The sequence below is a fragment of the Ovis canadensis genome, chromosome 3 (assembly GCF_042477335.2).
Source record: "Ovis canadensis isolate MfBH-ARS-UI-01 breed Bighorn chromosome 3, ARS-UI_OviCan_v2, whole genome shotgun sequence".
Classification (NCBI taxonomy): Eukaryota; Metazoa; Chordata; class Mammalia; order Artiodactyla; family Bovidae; genus Ovis; species Ovis canadensis.
Genome location: NC_091247.1, coordinates 32865628 through 32889048, shown reverse-complemented (window position 1 = coordinate 32889048; position 23421 = coordinate 32865628). Strand labels below are relative to the sequence as shown.

The window sequence follows — 23421 nt, the reverse complement described above, 5'->3', positions numbered from 1 at the left end:
CAGAGCCTTCATTAGAGCTTCCACTGTGGCTAATCAATGAAAGGGAAATGTCACCTAGTCATCCATTTTCATATTTTGGGTTGATTGACTTCCATATTCTTTTTTTTTTTTTTTTTGACTTCCGTATTCTTAAAGGAGGTAATCAGAATCAAAAACGTCAGTGGATTTGAAAATCAAAACCATAATGATTTTTCCAAAGATATTTAGATGGCCAGTAAGCTTGTGAAAGTATGCTGAACATATTACTCATTAGGAAAATAAAAATTGAATTCACAATATGTGTGCGTGCTCAGTAGCTAAGTTGTATCCAACTCTTTGTGACCCTATGGACTACAGCCCACCAGGCTCCTCTGTCCATGGAATTTTCCAGGCAAGAATACTGGAGTGGGTTGCCATTTCCTTCTCCAGGGGATATTTCAACCCAAGGATCAAACCTGTGTCTCCTGCATTGGCAGGTGGATTCTTTACCACTGAACCACCTAGGAAGCCTGAATTCACAATGAGATACATTTTATACTCTCTAGGTGGTTTTAGAAAAGGCAGAGGAACGAGAGATCAAATTGCCAACATCCGCTGGATCATCGAAAAAGCAAGAGAGTTCCAGAAAAACATCTATTTCTGCTTTATTGACTATGCCAAAGCCTCTGACTGTGTGGATCACAATAAACTGTGGAAAATTCTTCAAGAGATGGGAATACCAGACCACCTGACCTGTCTCTTGAGAAATCTGTATGCAGGCCAGGAAGCAACAGTTAGAACTGGACATGGAACAACAGACTAGTTCCAAATAGGAAAAGGAATATGTCAAGGCTGTATATTGTCACCCTGCTTATTTAACTTATATGCAGAGTACACCATGAGAAATGCGGGAGGGGAAGAAACACAAGCTGGAATCAAGATTGCCAGGAGAAATATCAATAACCTCAGATATGCAGATGACACCACCCTTATGGCAGAAAGTGAAGAGGAACTAAAAAGCCTCTTGATGAAAGTGAAAGTGGAGAGTGAAAAGGTTGGCTTAAAGCTCAACATTCAGAAAACGAAGATCATGGCATCAGGTCCCATCACTTCATGGGAAATAGATGTGGAAACAGTGTCAGACTTTATTTTTTTGGGCTCCAAAATCACTGCATATGTTGACTGCAGCCATGAAATTAAAAGACACTTACTCCTTGGAAGGGAAGTTATGACCAACCTAGATAGTATATTCAAAAGCAGAGACATTACTTTGCCGACTAAGGTCCGTCTAGTCAAGGCTATGGTTTTTCCTGTGGTCATGTACGGATGTGAGAGTTGGACTGTGAAGAAAGCTGAGTGCTGAAGAATTGATGCTTTTGAACTGTGGTGTTGGAGAAGACTCTTGAGAGTCCCTTGGACTGCAAGGAGATCCAACCAGTCCATTCTGAAGGAGATCAGCCCTGGGATTTCTTTGGAAGGAATGATGCTAAAGCTGAAACTCCAGTACTTTGGCCACCTCATGCAAAGAGTTGACTCATTGGAAAAGACTTTGATGCTGGGAGGGATTGGGGGCAGGAGAAGAAGGGGATGAAAGAGGATGAGATGGCTACATGGCATCACTGACTCGATGGACGTGAATCTGAGTGAACTCCGGGAGCTGGTGACGGACAGGGAGGCCTGGTGTGCTGTGATTCATGGGGTCTCAAAGAGTCGGACACAACTGAGCGACTGAACTGAACAGAGGATGACTATGATCAAAAAAATGAACAATAACAGCTGCTGGCAAGAAAGTAGAAAAATGGATCTCTAATATATTGCTAGTGAGAGTATAAATTATTTGTATATCATTAAAAGTGCAGCCATGTAGGAAACAGCCTTGGCAGTTCCTCAAAAGACAGTTCCTATATGTAACTCTGTAGTTGCACTCTTATACACCGCCCAAAATGAAAGCATGTCTCTATACAGAAACTTGTCCACAAATGCTCATAACAGCATTATTCAAAATAGCCCACCAAAATGGAAACAACTCAAATGCCCATCAGTTGTTGAATGGACAGACAAAATACTATCTATCCATATGGTGGAATATTATTCAACCATAAAAAGGAATAAAATACTGATATGTGCTACAACATGGATGAACCCTGAAATCATTTGCTAAGTGAAAGAAGCTATACTTAAAAGATCACATATTGCATGATTCCATTTGTATGAACTGTCTAGAATAGGCAAACCCATAGATACAGAAAGTAGATTAGCAGTTGTCACGAGATAGTGGAGAGGGATGTGGGGAGTGACTGTGGGTTTCTTCTGGGGGTGGTAAAAATGTCCTGAAAGTAGATGCTGGTGATGGGCTCACAGTCTTATAAGTATAGTTTCAAACCACTGAAATGTATACTTTAAAAGGGTAAATTTTAAAGCATGTAAATTATATCTCATTTTTTAAAAACCCACAGTTTAGGTACTTCACGTTCACTTGGATGGTTAAAACCAAAAAGACAATGACAGGTATTGGCAAGGATATGACAAAGTTGGAACCCTCCTTCACTATTGCTGGGATTGTAAAATGGTTCAGCCACTTTGGGAAACAGTTTGACACTTTCTCAATATGTTAAATACAGAGTTACCATGTAACTTAGAAGTTCCACTCTTAGGTATTTAATCAAAAGAAATGAAAACACATATCAGCACAAAGATTTGTGAATGAGAGTTCAGAGCAGCTTCATTTGTAATAACCAAAAGCTGAAAACAGTGGAATACTATTCAGCAGTAAGAAGGAAGGAACCTTCATTCATGGAGCAACATGGATGAACCTCAGAAACATACTAAGTGGAAGCCAGAAACCAAAGAGTACATGTTGTATCATTCCATGTATGCTGCTGCTGCTGCTAAGTCGCTTCAGTCATGTCCGACTCTGTGCGACCCCATAGACGGCAGCCCACCAGGCTCCCCCATCCCTGGGATTCTCTAGGCAAGAATACTGGAGTGGATTGCCATTTCCTTCTCCAGTGCATGAAAGTGAAAAGTGAAAGTGAAGTCGCTCAGTCGTGTCCGACTCTTTACGGCCCCATGGACTGCAGCCCACCAGGCTTGTCTGTCCATGGGATTTTCCAGGCAAGAGTACTGGAGTGGGGTGAGGCAAAACTGTAGACAAAAGCAGATCAGTGTTTGCCTGCGGTTGGGGTTGGGAGTCATAGTTTACTACAAACTGGCATGAGGGAACTTTCCCTGGTGATGAAAAATGTTCTAAAATTGGACTGTGGTGCTTTGTTTGCATAACTTTAAATATACTAAGACTCATTGAATTGTACACTTAAAATGGGTGGATTTTATGGTATGTAGATTATACCTCAAAAATATGTTTAAAAAAAAAAATCAGTCCATCTGGGGCTCTGGATATATTTGAATCAAAAACCAAAAACCTTTCTTCCTTACTCTAGACCCGTCCTCCCACTGACTTGAGCTTTAACTTTGATGCCAACAAACAACAAAGACAGCTTATTGCAGAACTGGAAAATAAAAACAGGTAAGAATGCAGAGAGAGGAAGCCAGTTTATAAGCCCAAGATCATGTGAGTATCTGATTCTCGTTTTCCTTGCAGTCTAGATGGGTTTTGACCACAAAGGAAGATTCCATCTTGGTTAAGATAGGCTAGCCCAAGTCTTGCCCTGGACACTAATTTGTGCATGAACTCTGCCCGCAGTTCATTCTGGCCATCGGCAACCCTGCTCACATGCCCTCGGGGAAATTCTTTTCCCCACCCACCAGTGTGTTCCCCTCTCACCTTTCCTTTCTCCACTCCACTCTGGGAGCCTTTGCTCTGCCTCGCCGTCTCGTCCTGGCCCGTGATGCTGCATGGTCTCTCACAGAAGAGCCGTTCACAGGCTTGGAGCCCAAACAACACAACATCACGCACTGAAAAGGCAGGAACCAGGATGAGGAGGTTGGGCAGAGGAGAGCAGGCATCGTGGAGGAAGGGGCCACCATCGGCTCTCGGGGTAGGGGCTGGGGGTCAGGAGGGGAAGCGAGACAGAGGAAGACTTGAGGGAGATACGCGCTAGACCTGCATTAGAAGGCTACAAGTTTCCCCTGGAGAGGAACTGAGTATTCTAGTTGTCATTTTTCTGTGGAGATTTTTCAAGTTCTTTTTTTTTTTTGAGTTCTTGAGAAGAAGATTTATATGACTTTTTCTACCACGAAGGGTTGTTTCATTGAGGAAATATCAAGTGTGGTATTTTAAGATGACGTCCATTTCACGTCTTGGTTGTTCAGAAGCACTCGGAACAAGATAGACAGAGGCAGCACTAGTGGAATAAAAATTTCTAACAGGAAAGAGAGAGAAAGAGACCGCTGTGAAGCATCACGTGGCCATCTCTTTCACCCACCCTGTCTAGAGAGATCCTGCAGGAGATTCAGCGTCTCCGTCTGGAGCACGAGCAGGCGTCCCAGCCCACCCCGGAGAAGGCCCAGCAGAACCCCACGCTGCTGGCCGAGCTGCGGCTCCTGAGGTAAGTAAGCGTCCTGCACCGCCGTCCCCAACATAACCTGCTCTGGTAGGAGTTCATGTCTTAGGAAACCAGACTAGTGGGATAGGATCCGTTCATCCATACATCTAGTCATGTTAAAACGAATAGCTGAAGCATTCCACTCATTCTGTTACTGCTTCAGATGTTTGAGTTCCTTTATTAATCATTCTGTGATCTCCTGCCTTCATTCCAGAACTAGGTAAACACCAGCCTCCAGCTCCACCGCAAGTAGAGCAGTGTTTATACTTCTGTGATTGCTTTAAGAAGCCCAGGGTGCTGCACTCCATCTTCTTATCTTGAATTAGTCTGACTTTAAAGACTCTTGGCGAGGAATAATACTCTTCCCGTCCTTCGAGTATGTTCTCTAGCACTTCATAGATCAGGAGTCTGTGTCGGGAAATCCCCTGAGATGTGAAACCAAGTGGGAATCCCTTACACTGTGGCTCTGGTACCTTCCAGTTCAGTTCAGTTCAGTCACTCAGTTGTGTCCAAGTCTTTGCGACCCCATGAACTGCAGCATGCCAGGCTTCCCTGTCCATCACCAACTCCCGGTGCTTGCTCAAAGTCATGTCCATCAAGTCAGTGATGCCATCCAACCATCTCATCCTCTGTCATCCCCTTCTCCTCCTGCCTTCAATCTTTCCAAGCAACAGGGAAAAGGGTACCTTCCACTTCAACATAAACTCTTTCAAGGAACGAGAGACCAAGGATGTGGGATCAAGACGGGGGTAGAGAGCAGCTTCAGCTCCCACTTGGTGCTATTTTCAGGGGAATGAAGGCATCTTCCAGAAGAGTATGACATGAGCAAGATCCAGGCAACGTTGTATGTGTGTGTTAGTTGCTCCATCGTTGTCTGTTTGAGTCCCCATCGTCCATGGAATTCTCTAGGCAAAGAGTAGTGGAGTGGGTTGCCCTTCTCCTGGGGATCAACATTCATAGGGTCTTATTTCCTATCAGTCTTAGAAAGATGTGTGCACCTTCTTCCCTAAGTGAAGCTGTTATGGAAACTAAATGAGTGGCTTGATTCTCAAACAGTGGATTCTCTCTGCATAGGTTGTAACCTTTGGCATCCCACAGTCGATTTCTAATGTGCCATCACCTGGATTTCTACAGAGTTGAAAGTCCTTCCTTAGTTCTTCCTTTGATTTAGATCATTTAGCTTCCCAGCCATGATTTCTTCTCTTAAAGAATAGAGATGATTGTTTTTTTCTAACTCTCCTTCTGTTTAGATTTATGTCATTAATAGATAAGTCATCAAGAATTTAAGCTGTGCAGAAGAAAATCTTTAGAGATGCAGAGATTCCCATTCTCCAAAACAGAAATTCAGTTGAGTTTCTGAGTCGGACTGAGATCTTGGTGGCTCTGGGTCCGCTGTTGCACATTTGGGAAATCAACACAATTGGTGTCATATCAGACTGAAGCCACTTAGCAGCAGCAGCAGCAGGAAGGATGGGAAAGCAGAAGCTGCTGACTCGGAGCACAGCTCCGATAACACAGCTAGCTGCTTTCTTTCTCCACCTCAGCTCAGGCACAGGTGACTATCTTGTATCTAGAAAAGCAAAAAACTGTCATATTTTAGTTTCACTGTTGCTGGGACTGGGAGTGCTGAAAGGGCTTCTTTATGCTAGAGAGATCGGAAAAAATCGTAGACCTGGCAGAATAGACAAAGGGCAGAATCCAGCGATGTGACATCAGGCAAGGAATTCAATCTAAGTCCAAGGAAGGTCTAAATTCTGAGAAATCTGAAAGTATTTAATCTCAAAAGCAGCTTCTGTATCATTGAAAAAAGAGGGACAGTTTAATAAAGTGTGCTAGAGCAATTGCTCACGCATAAGGACACACATACTGGCTTTCTTTCTCACACTTATATGCAAAAAACACCGGCAGATGGATGAAACACGGAGACAAAAATGTTAAAACTTCTAGAAGAAAACGTAGAAGAATTTCTTTAGAATTTTGGAATAGAAACTAATTTCTCAGAATTACTAGCCATGAAAGAAGTTGGGAAATTCAGCTAGATTAATATTACAAACTTTTGCTTATCACAAGACACATAAAGGGCAAGATTCATTTGTCCTAACATCCTTCTGGTTTTGAAATATGTATTTGAATACAGGAACTGCCAGTACCCAGCTAGTATAATAAAACAAGATAGAGAATTTTGTCCTTAGGGATAGTGGTTATGAATCTTGACTGCCAAAATTGTCTTTTCCCCCTTTATTATTTTTAATGGTATATTTGTTATTATAATAATATATGAAACAAGAGAGTAGGATATGAAACATTATGCTAAAATGAACACCCAGAAACCCACACCCTACTTGAGAATTCACATATTGCTAAAGCCATGTCATCTGCGTAAGTGCCCCCATCTTGTCTCACTTCCTTCTGCCTTCCCCCCAAGAGCTAACCTCTATCCAGAATTTGCTTTATCATTCCCTTGCTTTTAAAGTCTATTCAGATATGTGTGTATGTTCACACAATAGAGTGTCTAGTTTTGCTTTTTGAGCTTTATTGAAATGAAACTAATATGCAGTCTTCTGAGACATTTTTCCCACTTAATACTGTTCTTTAGGATCCTTCCATGTAGCTGCAAGAACTGATAGCTGTAGTTCATTCATTTTTGCCATTTTGTATTGTAATTATTTGATGCTGCATAGCACAGAGGATGGAGAAGGCAATGGCAACCCACTCCAGTACTCTTGCCTGGAAAATCCCATGGATGGAGGAGCCTGGTAGGCTGCAGTCCGTGGAGTTGCTAAGAGTCGGGCATGACTAAGCGACTTCCCTTTCACTTTTCACTTTCATGCATTGGAGAAAGAAATGGCAACCCACTCCAATATTCTTGCCTGGAGAATCCCAGGGACAGAGGAGCCTAGTGGGCTGCCATCTATGGGGTCGCACAGAGTCGGACACGACTGAAGCGACTTAGCAACAGCAGCACAGAGGAAGAATACTGCATCCAGTCTTGGGGGTTCAGGGAAGAAAGACTTTCTAGAAAATTGAATGAGTCCACTCCTTATTGAGTTTATACCTGTGCTGGAAATTTAGGGAGTATGAAGAAGACAATGATTCTATCTTAAAAAGTTATAATCTTGTTTTGGAAACAAAACATAAAATAAATTTCTAATTACCTAAGTAATACTGTACAATGTTAATAATAAGTAGTGTGGATATTAGGAGAAATTTAGAAGCAATTTGTCCCTTAAAGGTGGTGGAATTTGGGCTGAACCATGAAAGGTAGCTATGGTTTGAATGAAGTATGGGATAAAACATTTAAGATTAGATACAGAGTTGGGGTTCAGCAAGATTCCCCAATAAATATAACACATTTCAGAGAGAGGAAAGAATCTTGAAGCTAAGAATTTGTTTTCAGCCATCCAGTGAATTAATCTTTAGAGTACCAGTGATGGGAGATAAAATTAGTTGGATAATTGAGACCAGATTCTGAGAGCCTTAAGTGATAGGTCATTGGAAATCCTTCGAGAGCTTCAAATAATGATTTCATTAAGTTCACGATGTTAATTGAGTCCACACTGGATGTGTGATATTCTCTTAATCATTCAGTGTATGCAGAGATGAGTAAGGCTCATCCCCTGACCTCAAAGATTTTGCGTCATGGTATGAATGACAGCAGTACAAGGTAAAATAAATTAAGTGCCCCAGAGAAGCACTGGTTGCTATAGTGATTAAATAAGCAGGATCCGATATCCACTGAAGTAATCAGGAATAGCTTCCCGAAAAGAGTGACGTTTAGGATGGACACTAAGGAATAAATAGTATTTGGAAGAGAGCAGGGGCATACTCAGTCGTAAAGTGATGCCGTCTGCTTAGGAAAAAGTGAACCGTGGCTGGAGGTCCAGACACAGAAGAGAAAGGGAAGTAAGGAACTTTGGATCAAATGTAGGTAGAGTTTGTAGCAGTATTCTCTCTGATAGAAGTATAATGTGAGCCATCTGTGTACTAAAATTTTTCTAACAACCGTGTTGAAAAACTAAAAGGAAATAGGTGCCATTAAAACTTCTTTCATTTAACCTGCCTAATCTAAAATATTATCTTTTCAACATTTAATCAGCATTAAAAATTATTGTGATGTTTTACTTTCATTCACACTAAGTTTTTAAATCCAGTGTGTAAGTTACTCTTACAGTGCATCTCAGTTCGGACTAGTGCTGAGTAGTCACGTGTGGCCAATGGCTATGCAGGGCAGAGTCAGTGATGCTAGGAAAAGTCTGCTGTTTAGATTATTACATGAGATGATGAAAGGAGTACAGCTTTCCTTTGAGTAGCATTGTGAAGGCCACAGGATGCTTTCATGTCCACCATCTTCCTTGATCTTCAAGATAGTGCTGTTGTTGGGACTTTCCTGGTGGTCCAGCGATTAAGACTTCACCTTCTAATGCAGGGAGTGTGGGTGAAATCCCTGGTTGGGGAGATAAGATCCCACATGCCTCACCACTCAAAAATCAAAACATAAAACAGAAGCAATATTGTAACAAATTCAACAAAAACTTTAAAAATCATCCACATCAAAAAAGCTTTGTAAAATATGACTGTTAGTAATTTGTTATTAGTTCCATTTTAGAGAAGAGACAATTGAGACTCAGACAGGTTAAGTGACTTGTCCAAGGTTGCATAGTGAGTAAAATGGTGGGCCTCAATCTCTTGATTTATATTCCAGTGCTTTTTTCCCAGTCATCCTAGGTGAAATCAGGATTAGTCAAGCTAGGAGACCATTGCATGTGTGAGGTGAAGCATACTTGGATAAAGTCCGAGAAGCAGGAATAGAAAGATAGACATGTGATATTCAGGAATCATCTGAATTGGGTGACTGATGAAATCTAGGAAATGAACAGGAAAGTATCAAAGAGGATCAAGTTTTTCAGCCATAAAAGCTTAGAAGAAAAAGTAGGAGAGATGGGGAAATTGAGAAAGAGAACCGTTTAGGAAGGAAAGTCTTAAGTTTGGGTTTGGACAGATTGACCTAGACTTGATGGCATGAAATCTGTCCTCAGGGAAACCAAGTTCTCTGAGACAGAGTCATCCTCAACTCTGTCACACTTTCTGAGCCTGATGGGTAGTTCTGGGAGCATTGACAACTGAATCCTATCTTATCTGAGCAGTTTTCACACATTTTTCTCCACTGTTAATTTAAAATTGAACTAATTTGTGTAAATGAGGTATTTGACTTCCTGAAGAATTAAAAAAATGACTTTAATAATATTAACAATACTTTTTTGCTCTACAGCAATGTATACTTTCGAAGGCAGTCTTACATGCTGTTCTCATAGCAGTAAAGTGGGCAAAACAGATATATCACCATTTTATATGTCCAGTATCAGAGCTTCATCTCTTCGTTTCTCATGAACTTTTCCTTTCTGACAGGCAGAGGAAAGACGAACTGGAGCAGAGGATGTCAGCATTGCAAGAGAGCAGGAGGGAGCTGATGGTCCAGCTGGAAGGGCTGATGAAGCTACTGAAGGTAAGAGCGGCGGCCAGGCTCCTCCCCCCACCTCAGCTCTTCTTGTCCATCTTCACCCCCAGCTCAGCTTCTGCCTTTCCTGTGATGTCAGAACAGGATGAGGCTAAAGGGTTAACTAGTTAAAGCCCAATTACAAAAAATTAGTAACCAGAACCAGAGTGATGTGCTTTTATGAATAAATAAGAATGTTTATGAATAAGATCACAGCACGCCAGGCCTCCCTGTCCATCACCAACTCCTGGAGTTCACTCAGACTCACATCCATCGAGTATTAGCTATATATAAATGAATATTTCTCAATTATATAAAGTTTCTTTTAAGATAAAACTTCAAATAGTGTACTTGAATACTTACCAAATATTGTGTGCTATTTTAATCAGTATTATAGAGGCAAACCAACCTAATCAAACCAACTCTAATCGATAATTTTGCTCTATTAGGAGCAATAAAATAGCAGATAGCTCTAGGTTTGGTATATTGGGGCTTGAAAAAATATAGAATAATTTCAGTACTTTTTATTGGAAAAGATATTACAGCCCCCATACCCTAGAGCAAAGGCATGCTTGGCATTTAAATGTCCTCACCTGGATAGCTTGCCTGGCACTGAGTAGAAATATTTACCAGCCCTGTAGCAGCAATACCAGGGTACATTTGTTTAGGCTGTAAATTCCTAATGTCTTTCTGTCTATAATGAAACCGTTGTATTTCATGGTATGTCACAGAGTTAGAAGCCAGAATGGAAATCCAGTGTTGAGTACCTCAGAAGCCAGGCTAAGGGGGTGGATTTAATCCTGTGATAAGGTGAAGTCATTAAAGGTTTTGAAACAATAGTTTAGGAAAATGTACGCAACAGGTCAGTAAGAGGAGAAACTAAAGGATAATAGGAGGCTAGTGAAATCATTCAGGCCTGGAGTGACAAGGGTCTGGACTTGGAGGGGAAATCCAGGAATAGGTCAGCTGGAAGACTTTTCTTCAACTTCATCATCAGCCTGCCCTTTAATAATAAAGCTTGTGGTATTAGCAGCTTGGGTAAATGGAGTGTTTGTGTTTTGAACTGACTTTTGGCTTGCTCGAGACAATCATTTCTTTTAGTTTTAAGCTGAGTTTTTTTGTAGCTTTGGTCCTGGGTATTAGGGTATTTGGAGACATATTTCTACATTAACCCTGTTAGCAGGATTTCTCCTGAGAAATAGTTTGTCTAAATGGGTCTTGTTTAAAGAAAACCTTATGCCTAAAACCTGGCCCAGATCCCTCAAATAGCTGTCAAGTACCCAACCAAGCAACCCAGTCACCCACTCAAGAGAGCAGGGGCGAGCTTAAACACACTGGGCCAGTGCAGCATCTAGAGCTATACAGGGCTGTGAAAGCTCCACCGATGTGGGGTTAGTCCACCCAAAGGACAGAAGGCTATAGGGGATTTACCTCCCTTTCAGAAAAATGTTTCTCAGATATTACCCAGAACATAAATGGGAAGGTACCCCGGGGTGATTTTTGTAAAAGGCAAAAATGTTTATGCAAACTGAAGGGAAGTCAGAATACATTTCCCCTAAGTATTACAGAAAGCTTTCCCATCAGCTGGTGGGCCTCATCAGCTGATGGGCCTTCGTGTTCCTCAGAGTTCCTGGCCCTGGTCCCATGTGCATTACCCTGACCTTGCTGTGTACCCCTGATACTTGTATTCAAGGCCTAAGCAGAGGGAGCTGATACCTGCAACTCTGTTCCCAAACCCTCCATTTCTTTGTATTTCCAGCCGTTGTCTTTTAATTACAATTTCAGTAAAATAAGCAGGACCTCACTGCTCTGTTTTGTAGGATCCCCTCCCAGGTTCTTAAATGCCTTATCATTATCCACCTGACAGGCTGTGGTCATTCAAAAAGGGAGAAAGGATTTGGAAACATAAACCAGGAATGTCATCTTTTTTAATCCATTGATTAAAATTCACAGTTGAAAATCTCAGACCTTGTGTCCAGCTTCCTAAAAAGGCTACAGCATAACCTTAATTTGAGTATTATATGCACTTCTAAAAGGTTATACATAGGAATCATTGACTTCTATTAAAATCTCAAAGATGTTTTCCTTCTATGAAAACTACATTTACCAACAAATAGTAAAAGAATTCTAATTTTAATTTCAAAGGACTGTCTTGCTTTCATTCATGCTCAGTCCGCTAGCGTTTAGTGCCCTCATAAAACAGCTGTAAGTAGTTAGTCAGGTGGACAACTGAGCCTCATGATCTGGGATACTCATGAATTAAAGTATACCACACAGTAAGTTTCTATTTCAAGTGGAATACTTTAATTTTATTCCAGGGAAATACTATATACTGTGTCTATTTATCTGAAAATTGATAATTTGAAGAAGCATACATGTGAAGTGTCACCATTGTTTATTAATTCATTCAGCAGAAATCGTAAATTTGGCGGAGAGGGGATAAGGCAGGGTAAAAATCATTTATCCAGAAGAAACGTATTGAGTTCCTAAGAGTCCGGTATCGCTATGTGGTATATAATGGTGACTAAGACTCAGTCCCTGTCACCAGGGAGTATCAGGTGCCTCCTTATTGTTGTTTTTTTCCAAATGACATAATACAGACTGACACTCAAGTACCCGTGTTTCAGGATGTATCTTTTCTTTACGTTTTTTCCCCTGATGAATGAGTATATATGGATAACCTCTATCTAAAACTTCCTATTTGATCCAGAAATAGTTGTATGTTGGTGTTTGTTTCTAAATCATGTTCCCAGTATTTTTTTTGCCTCTTTTTTGATTTTTCCAATATTACTTTTGAAATACATTTACCAAATGAATTCTGTAGTTTTAAATTTTAACCTCATTTGCACATGAGATTTGGAATATGAATTTTTAAAATATAGATGACAATAAATACAATGGCTGTGACATTATTCTGGCCACTGAGCCAGATATCCCCCACATGGATGGGTCTCCCATATTTTCAGGTAACTTGAGCAATCCTAGATTTGTACCTTATAATTAAGGCATTATTACCTGCCTTTAAATTAACTTGGCTCCTATGCCTGACTTGTCATCAGTCAATCTTTACTGACCCCAACTAATTGATAACAAAAAGGTTCTAAGACTTTATATCTGACCTGTTTATTATGTTGACAGAGCCTTTATCTGATTAACTTTGGTGAATTTGGATTAAACAGCATCCTAAGTAACACTTAACCAAAGTCTCTGCCAATCCCAATGCACATGGGGGCTCTCTGAGTCCTAGAAACACTGCCCTGTCCACTCACCCCATCCTAACCTGACATACATCTACTGCAAATTATCATGATCTTATGTCGTTGGATAAATTCTATAGAGCAGAGTCACAAATGTGCAAACATGAAACCTTGCTTTCTGAACTTCCCTATTCTGTTGAGCCAAGGTGATGTTGTCTTCAATACCCAACCTGGAGAAAGCAGTGAGAATAAGGTATCTTAGAAACAGTTCTAAGACATTATATACTGGTCTTTTGATCTCAGATGCAATTCCGACTTGTCAGGATTGCCCTGTTCCTCCCCTACCAATTTCCATTTCAACATTTAATGCCAGCAGTAAACACATTTTGAATTGTTTAATAACTCTTCTGTGGCTATTTGCCTTGCCGGATGAATGGGAGAAAAGTGTGCTGCCTCACAGGGAAGCCTGACTAGGCAGGAAGTTCGTTCCCCAACTGTAAAACTCTAACCCCTTCTAACTGGAGCCATGCATACCAGATGCAAAAGCTGGAAGATGCTAACTTCTTCAGGTGAATTCCGCTAACACTCAGGCCCCTCTTTGCCTGGGTGCTTGTGGTTCTAGGTTTGGCCAGGCATCTAGCAGCTGGGGCTTTGATAATGAAGAATATCTTCCGGTGCTGAACTGGAGTTTCCTCAGGAGATTGTTGGTGCCCATTTAATTTCCAGTGTATGTCTCTCCCTTGCAGGAATAAAATGACTCTCTCCAGATTCTTACTATTCCTCTCCCTTTTATAATTCCTTGCCTTTACTGAAATCATTCTCACCATTGCTCCCAGATCTGCAGATGAGAATCACGTATCTATTCCCAAGACTTCCTACACACATGTTTAGTAAAGACAGTCTGCACGGATGGATCCAATTTAAATGGAACCATTGAACAGCTTTTAGATTTGTGTATTTGGGCAAAGAGCAGAGGTGTCATGACCACAGTTACCCATGATGAGGCACAGAAAAAGGAAGCGAAGAGACCCATTAAAAGAGAGTAACTTAGAAGCACAAGACTGAAGAGAGAGGAACTCGGAAGTGTTTATCCCCTCCTCACTGTGCTTCGTTCTTCAGTGTCTACAGCTGCCTTCTGAGAGCTAAGGGTTAGGAGAGGCCTTCTCTGAGTACCATCCCTGTAAGGCTCTGAGAGACAGAGACCATACCTTACCTTCATGTTTGTAGTGCTTCATGCATAGGGAGGAGTAAACGAACCTGTGTTGGAGTAATGAGAACTCTCTTTGAAAACCCTCTTAGGACCTTGAAGCAGTTTCCAGTTTAGAGCGGGAAGGGAAGGGGATGCATGTGCATCCTTGAGAAGGACCACACAGTGACCAAAAGCTCCACACGTGGAAGAGAGGAGACTAAATAAAACAATCTGTGGCCAGATGGAATCTCTAGTGTCTAGGAAGTTCTTAAGAGCACTAGTTCTCAAACTAGCAGGATTCAGAATCCGCTGAAAGGCTCATGAAACAGTGCTGCCCTTACCCCGATTCTCTTGGTCTAGGGGGATACAGGGCAAAGCACGCATCTCTGACCAGTTTCCAGGTGATGCTGCTGCTGCTTGGTCTGTGTTCTGCACTTTGAGAACCACTGGCATAGAGAAGTGTATCTAAACACTTGTGAATATTGTGAATGGTGAAACAGAACGATCATTGAGCTTTCGAGTCATGGTTGAGCTCCTTCTTTCAGTTTACCTCAAATAGTGATGTAACCTTGGGCAAGTCAGGTCTTTTTTGTATATAAAAGGGGAAGTTGGACTAGAGGTTTTATGAGGTTCTTTCGCTCTAACTCTAGAACTTAGCGTTTAAAGAACTGGATGTAGCATAAACTTGCCATTTGCACTATCCACCTGATGATGCTCTGATGGTGGTCAGGCTCTTGGGTCTCTGAACTCATGGGTCTGACCTGGTTTGCCCTGTTCTGTCACTTTGTTCCAGATGTTTGTGGTGATGGGCATTAATTTCTCTCCTTTTTTCCCTCTACTGTTTTTTTCATCTTCACCACCTCTAGGAGGAAGAGCAAAAACAGGCAGTAAGTGAACTTCAGAATTCTCCACCTCTTGCTTCCTTTTGCATGTTCTTCTTTTCCTCATATAACTTCTCCTCTCCTCCCTGCACCCAGATCATTTCTGCAGAGTTGGTCTTGTGTAAAACCCTCATCAGTTCTCTCCCTCGTGTTGTAAAATGGCCTAAAAGCCCTCGTTATGTTTACTTAATAGTGCATGTTCTTATTTGAAACCAGAGCTTGTTGAATTTGTCTTCAGAGTACACATCTATTGTGTTTATTTAAATATGCATGATTAGCCAGGCTATAATTGCATTTCCTGCACTTATGTTCTCTGCTGCTTCGTGATTAGGGTGACTTTAATTGCTTGAAAAAACTTTCAGGATGGTGGGGGTGACCTTGGGGCTAAATACTATGTTGTGAATGACTGTGCATGAAGATGTGCATCAGAGGGATAACTTTAGATGTTCTTTAGTCTTAAATAATCTGGTGTTCCAACTCCAGCAGCCTTCTTAACAGAGTTACCAATGAAAGCTAAGTGGTTGATCATGCTGTAAGTGATTTCCTGTTCAGAACCACTCCAGTGGGATCTCTGGTTTTTCTGCGCTGCTTGGTGTTTAGGGAAGGTTTATGTTTGTTTTTATTTTTCCTGATAGCCACTAACCCACACTGGAATCAACTGAGAGTATATCAACAATGGTAACACCATATCTTTATATAATATAGTAAGGTTTTCAAAGCATGCATTTTTTAATACAAGCTAAACCTGATTTTTAATTTAACCTCAAGGCTTTTTTTTTTAAGTGAAATATGTCATTCACTGTACTCATTTCTTATTCAAATGTCCTCATTTCTTATTCAAAAAGCAAATTTGTCCATGTTTTAAATTAAGAATAGGAATATAAAACATTATATTTACTATTATTTCCAGTTAAGAGAGCAATGGAATCATAGGGAAAGGATGGAAGAGATGAGTAATGAGGGGAGGAGGCAAGAAAAGAGAAAAGGAGACTGTCAAAAAGAGGGAAAGAAGACAAAGATGAAGTCAGAGTAGGCAACAAGCCCATACATCTCAATAGCTTTAATGTAACAAAATCTTGTTTTTGTCTTTGATTTATTTGGTTTTGTGTTTTCCTCACTTACACATCATGTATTACTTTCATCTTACGGCACCTTTGTATCACTGGGAACATTCACATGGGCAAAGCAGGAAATGATCAGGATGGAAGGTCAAGCCCAGCCCTTAAATGCTTTTTCCAAGAAGTGACACATATCACTTCCACTCTGTTCCATTGGTCAAAGCAAGACGTATGACCACACTTAATTTCAGGGAAGTATGATCCTGCAATAACAAACAATAGAATGGGAAAGATTAGAGATCTCTTCAAGAAAATTAGAGATACCAAGGGAACATTTCATGCAAAGATGGGCACAATAAATGACAGAAATGATATGGACCTAACAGAAACTGAAGATATTAAGAAGAGGTGTCAAGAATACACAAAAGAACTGCACAAAAAAAGATTTTCATGACCCAGATAATCACAATGGTGTGATCACTCACCTACAGCCAGACATCCTGGAATACGAAGTCAAGGCTTTAGGAAGCATCTATGAACAAAGCAACTATGAACAAAGCTAGTGGAGGTGATGGAATTCCAGTTGAGCTGTTTCAAATCCTAAAAGATGATGCTGTGTAAGTGCTGCACTAATATGCCAGCAAATTTGGAAAACTCAGCAGTGGCCACAGGACTGGAAAAGATCAATTTTCATTCCAATCCCTAAGAAAGGCAATGCCAAAAAATGCTCAAACTACTGCACAACTGCACTCATCTCACACACTAGCAAAGTAATGATCAAAATTCTCCAAGCCAGGCTTCAACAGTACGTGAACTATGAAATTCCAGATGTTCAAGCTGGATTTAGAAAAGGCAGAGAAACCAGAGATCAAATTGCCAACATCCACTGGATCATCAAAAAAGCAAGATAGTTCCAGAAAAACATCTATTTCTGCTTTATTGACTATGCCAAAGCCTTTGACTGTGTGGATCAAAACAAACTGGAAAATTCTTCAAGAGATGGGAATACCAGACCACCTGACCTGCCTCCTGAGAAGTCTGTATGCATGTCAGGAAGCAACAGTTAGAACTGGACATGGAACAACAGACTGGTTTCAAATCAGGAAAGGAGTATGTCAAGGCTATATATTGTCACCCTGCTTATTTAACTTATATGCAGGGTACATCATGAAAAACACTGGGCTGGATGAAGCACAAGCTGGAATCAAGATTGCTGGGAGAAATATCAATAACCTCAGATATGCAGATAATACCACCCTTATGGCAGAAAATGAAGAAGAACTAAAGAGCCTCTTGACAAAAGTGAAAGAAGAGAGTGAAAAAGTTGGCTTAAAGCTCAACATTCAGAAAACCAAGATCATGGCATCCGGTCCCATCACTTCATGGCAAATAGATGGGGTAACAATGGAAACAGTGAGAGATGTTTTTTTTCTTGGTCTCCAAAATCAGTGCAGGTGGTGACTGCAGCCATGAAATTTAAAGATGCTCCTTAGAAGGAAAGTTATGACCAACCTAGACAGCATATTAAAAAGCAGAAATATTACATTGCCAACAAAGGTCCATTTAGTCAAAGCAATGGTTTTCCCAGTAGTCATGTATGGATGTGAGAGTTGGACTATAAAGAAACCTGAGCACCAAAGAATTGATGCTTTTAAACTGTGGTGTTGGAGAAGACTCTTAAGAGTCCCCTGGACAGCAAGGAGATCCAACCAGTCCATCCTAGAGGAAATTAGTCCCGAATATTCATCGAAAGGACTGATGCTGAAGCTGAAACTCCAATATTTTGGCCACCTGATGGGAAGAGCTGACTCACTGAAAAAGACGCTGATGCTGGAAAAGACTGAAGACAAGAGGAGAAGGGGACGACAGAGGAGGAGATGTTTGGATGGTATCACCAACTCAATGGACATGAGTTTGAGTAAACTCTGAGAGTTAGTGATGGACAGGGAGGCCTGATGTACTGCAATCCATGGGGTCTCAGAGTCGGACACAACTGAGCGACTGAATTGAACTGAACTGATGATCCTCCAGTTTGTTTAGAAGAATTAGAAAAGCAGGTGCTGGTAATGCCCCAGAGATGTGCTTTACAGCTGAAACTATTTGCTGGGAACTTCCTCCAACCGTACACTCAGACTAGCATCTCCTGAGCCCACTCTGAATGTGCCAGCAAAGTATGTGATCAAGAACACCGCATAACTTACTGAGAACACCTTTCAGAGGAGGACAAACATGGTGGATATTTATTTTAATGGCAGTAGTAAGGGCTTCCAAGAGACACTTCATTTTTAAAAAATTTTATGGATTACTGTGCAGTCCAAGAATCAGAAATGATCACTTCTGGCATATTACTTCTCAGGTCAATTTAAAGCTGACCTTGAGCAGACAGGGGATTAAATAACAACATGTTCATTCCAGTGACCTTTGATCGTGTGTGAGATCATACTCTCCTTGAGACTGGCAAAATGAGAAGCTAGACCCAGATCTCTGGAGCCTGCCATGAACAAGCTACTTGTGTACGTGTGTTGGGAGTTCTTGGTTGCTGAGGTCCTGAGCTCACATTGTAGTCCTCACTGTCCCAGGGGACTGTCCAAAGCAGGAATTGGTATAAATTGTTTTTCCCTCATCCTTCCCCACTGTGATGTGAGGTAAAACAGCCTGCTCTGGGGATGCAGGTAGAAATTTCCTCTGTCTGCATCACAGGTTTAAACTGGACCCACCTAAGACTTAGCTACTACTGCTGCTAAGTCACTTCAGTCATGTCCGACTCTGTGCAGCCCCATAGTCGGCAGCCTACCAGGCTCCTCCATCCATGGGATTTTACAGGCAAGAGTACTGGAGTGGGGTGCCATTGCCTTCTCAGTGAGGTGCAAATTTGAATGGACTGGCTTTGCCTAGTTCACCAATATTTGTAACATGTACAGCTGGGAAGACCATACAGCCTTAGAACTCAAGCATCTGCTTTAATCTGTATCATTATTGATCGAAGCACCAAAAGGTGTTTATCGCAGAACTAAGTCGTCACACTTTCTTCCTCCCGGTTCAGACTGGTAGAGTTTAATTTCTTCTCTATCAAAGTGCATTACCCTGTATGGGTTGTAAAATAATTATAAGACTTTTTAAATGAAGAATTTACTAGACACCCTTCCCCACACTGGCTCTGTAAATCCATTATAGAGAACCTTTTATACTATTTGCCTTCTTCCCTTTCAGGGATTATTTTGGCTTTTGGGGAATTTGAGGGAAATGGATGATAACTGACCTTAACTGTGATTTTGGGGCTGTGGTTCTGCCTTCAGCCTCCGCCACTTTTCCAGTACTTTTGTGACATTAGTACCTCAGCTGATAATTCTTCTGTCTTTCCTCTCCCCCTTCTTTCCTCCTCCCCCTTCTTTTTTCTCAGATCCTAGGTTTGTAATTAAGGGTAGAACTGCCTGGCTGTTTCAGATAAGACCTCACTGAGTGACTGTTCGACCCATGATATACCCTACAGTTTAACAGACCCAGGAATTAGATTATATCGGTTGAGTCAGGGTTAATCAGGCCCATGATAATCGTCAGACCATAATTAAAGGACCTTGTTTGCCTTTTTCACTACGACATCCCCTAGCCACTAGCCCAGCGCCTGCCACATGGCAGATACTCAATAAATAGTTGCTGAATGAAAGCTTGTATTAACCAAATGTATAAGATATTGACTTAAAAACTGTGTAAATTTATAGGTTTTTTTAAGGGACATAACTGGTTCAAGAACCTAAGCAGTAATTTTACTCAAGGTACTTCCATATAATAGGTAGATCTATCCAAGAGACTAAATGATGGTTCAGAAATGTCCTTTATAAAAAGAATCAGAAAAACAATTTTCAGCTTTACCAAAAGAATAGGAAGAACAAGCCAATATATTAGTATTTTTATTAACTCTGTCACTGTTTCTCTCTAAAGAACAGATAGATTATGTGGAGTAAGAACACCCTCTCTTTTTTAAGCACAAATAATCTATAAAATGCAGGATACCTGTAATTGTTTGTATCCATTGAAAACACTTTGAGCGTTACTTAGTAAGAACCCAATGCCCATAACCAGAAGTGTGGTACAGAGGGGCACACTAAAGTAACAACAGATAGGTGAAAGCCCTGCTTTGATAGTGACCTTGAACTGTGGACTACTCCCTCAAGGTCAAACAGTCTCCAGTCCTACTCTGGAGGGATTTCAGTGTACAGATTTATTCTAGGGACACCTTAAGGGTCCATTTTTCTCAGAGACTCGGCGTTCCATAAAATTTCACTGCTGCATTGCTAATGCCAAATAAAATAAGCTATCCAAGGCATCGGTTCACTTTACTCATGTAGCGTGTATTCCTTTAAACATTTCTCCAATTCCTTTTATTAGAAGATCATTGCTTTTTATATACAGATCAGCATCAGAGTTAAAGACTGTAGACAGTAATGCATAAGGATAGGGGACAGGGGTGACCTTGATCCCAATTCGAAGAGTAGTGATCCAGAGAGTTACGTAGGTGGTACTCTGAAAATTATGTAGTTAGAGGATCTTGGGGATTTCACCAAGAGAACATGCCCACACTTGGCATCTCTCTACTTCAGCCAGTTGGGATATCGAGTGGATCTTGCCCCAGGCCCTTTCTGATTTCCAGAACCAGACAAACACCCCACATGACTAAACCAGAGAAAGCATGATGTGGGCTAGCTCTCAGAAGCCCCCTTCTCTGAGCATGGCTTCACCAAATATAGCCATGGTTGACCTGTGATTCTGCCAGGACAGACCTCATGAATGTTAACTTTGTAAGTTAAAGAGAAAGTACTTACCAAAAAAAGGCTAAACAACAACAAATAAAACCCTCCTCATTGTCCATTAAAGAGATTATTGGTGAACCCCTTGATGTGTTCATGGGTCGGTTTCCCTCTTGGTTCACTTCATCTTTGAATGCAGTTTCACTGAAAAGTGATTCACATGCCTCTTAAAAATTTTTCTGGAATTCCTTGGCTGCACCATATTCTGTAACAGAAGCCTGAGTCTTCTGCTTCCTGACAGGCAAAGGATTGCCATTTATTTATTTAATCTTCAAGCAATGTCTTATTACATATGTTCATTTGAGCAGTGGGTGAGCTTGGCCTTTTGGAGGATCAAAAGAGAAATCCTACGCAAATACCACACTCAAATAGTATGAACATTATTTCATGGTTGGCATGATGCCCTATATTCAGAAACACAAGCCAGGTCAGTGATAACTAGAGCCTTAGGCACCACTGCTGCCCTCCCTTCCAAGTTGGCCAGCTGCACTAATGGATTTTGGTAAACAAGGACCAATGTGCTGAACTTTGTGACTATGCCCCAAACCTTTAGCCTGGATCCCAGTCCCACTCTTTGTACATCTGCCCATAGATGGCCTCATGAAAGTCTTCAAACATGGTCACGTTCACCAGTCTTGGCTCCTGTACTTACTATAGGCACCTGGTAGCTTACTGGGGTTTTTTTGTTGTTTTCTCCAAAAGAAAATGTCATAGCAATATTGAAAAGTGGGTACTTACATTTCATTTCCCCAAAACTCCTTAAACAGAGAGAGCTTATAGCCTGAAAATATAAGGGAAATAGCTTTGGCTCTTTGCAGCACTCCCAATATTTTTCAAAACTGGTGTCAATCACAAGCTGAAAGGTTGCCTTACCTACTTGGTTTATTTTCCTCCTATACTATATTTATGTCTTTTGTTCTCGTAATCAGAATGCATACAGTATATGAAAAACATACACCAAGGCCTCTGGAAAATGTTTCTACACACCAAGCTGGAGAAGTTCACCCTCCAGTAGCCTAGGACATAAGATCTGCCCCCAGAATACTACAGTCTGGGTCTCATCAACAGAAAAGAAGGTAACTTCTAGGTTTTTGAGCCCAAGAGCCTGGGAAATTGACTTAGAAAAAATTGAACCAGGAGGATGATGTGGGATACAGGAAAGGGACTTGGATCTGACGGTGTACGAGCTACAAAAAGTCGGCAGACAGTCAAGCTTTTCGTTTGGTCTGTTAGATATTTGGGGTTAGGCTGCTGGAAATTTAGTGGAGAAACAGGGCTAGCAACATAAAGTTAAAGTTTGACCCATAAACACAGGAAAACCCATTATAGACAGAAAGACGAAAGAGCAGGTAGGATGGTGGGTTCTCATGAAAAACCAGAAAGTTTCAAGGAGAAAGTTAATAAGGCAATTAAGACAAGGATTTGACAATAAGGTAACAACCTTGTAAAGGAAGATTTCATTACGGTAGAGTGTAGACAGCTCTGAAAGATGGACTTTTGTCTTCTTGTCCAACCTGCTCAACCCCACCCCCACTGGTGTCACCTCAACAAAGGAAGGAGTGAAATAAGGAGTTTACCTTACAGCGTTGCATGTGAATAGATTGTTACAAAACCTCATGTCTTCTCTGTCTCACCATGTATATAACCTTTACAAACCTCAATTTTCTCATCTATAGATTTCCAGTCCACAATTCTTTGATCCTTTCATCACTGATACCAATCGGTGTATTTGGGGAAAGGCTATGAACCAAGAAGGGTCTGCGGAAATCCTCTTGGGTTCATTTGACTGATGTTTCCTTTTGTGACTTTGAAACCCTCTGACCTTCAGTTCATTTTCTGGGCCCTCGAACCAACTCCTTCCCCAGGGTTTATCGTGCCAACCTTCTCCCTTCCACTTTTCTAGACAAAAGAAAGCATCCTAAGAAAACAACATCAGCTTCTTCCATGATCCCTCTCTTTTGGCTTAGCTCTGGGATTCTGGGATGCCTCCCGCAGAAAAAAGGGTTCCCTACACTCTATTTCTGTGAGACCTCACTCGGCATCCTCACTTGGCATGCGATTGAATCCATGACCCTCCACTTGGAGAGCATCTGTCGGCGTTTCCATGTGTCCTGATGCCATACCAATCTCTAGGGTTTTATAGCTGACCTCGGGCTGGTTCTGATGTTCCAAATTAACAGCAGTGCCAAGGTAGGGAGCTTCCTGGCTTAGCGTCCTTAACTGAAATGAACATCTGCTTAATTTCAGCCAAAGAATCATATTATAAAGAGTATGGGAAACTCCTTTGCACTCTTCTCCATTTGTTGCTAATCATAATTTGGCAAGTAGAATTCC

General features: G+C 41.2%; 1 protein-coding gene across 11 annotated transcripts in view; it reads left to right on the top strand.

Annotated features, from left to right (window-relative positions):
• DTNB (dystrobrevin beta) overlaps positions 1 to 23421 on the top strand; it is a 241145-nt gene that overhangs the window by 189515 nt on the left and 28209 nt on the right. For 6 of the 11 annotated variants that reach the window (XM_069582810.1, XM_069582804.1, XM_069582807.1 and 3 more), the window contains 4 exons: positions 3399 to 3484; positions 4353 to 4466; positions 9870 to 9966; positions 15210 to 15230. In XM_069582810.1, the coding sequence (XP_069438911.1) occupies positions 3399 to 3484; positions 4353 to 4466; positions 9870 to 9966; positions 15210 to 15230 (318 nt within the window). The remainder of the gene's footprint in view (positions 1 to 3398; positions 3485 to 4352; positions 4467 to 9869; positions 9967 to 15209; positions 15231 to 23421) is intronic. The other 5 variants (XM_069582811.1, XM_069582806.1, XM_069582808.1 and 2 more) reach the window with 1 other exon arrangement.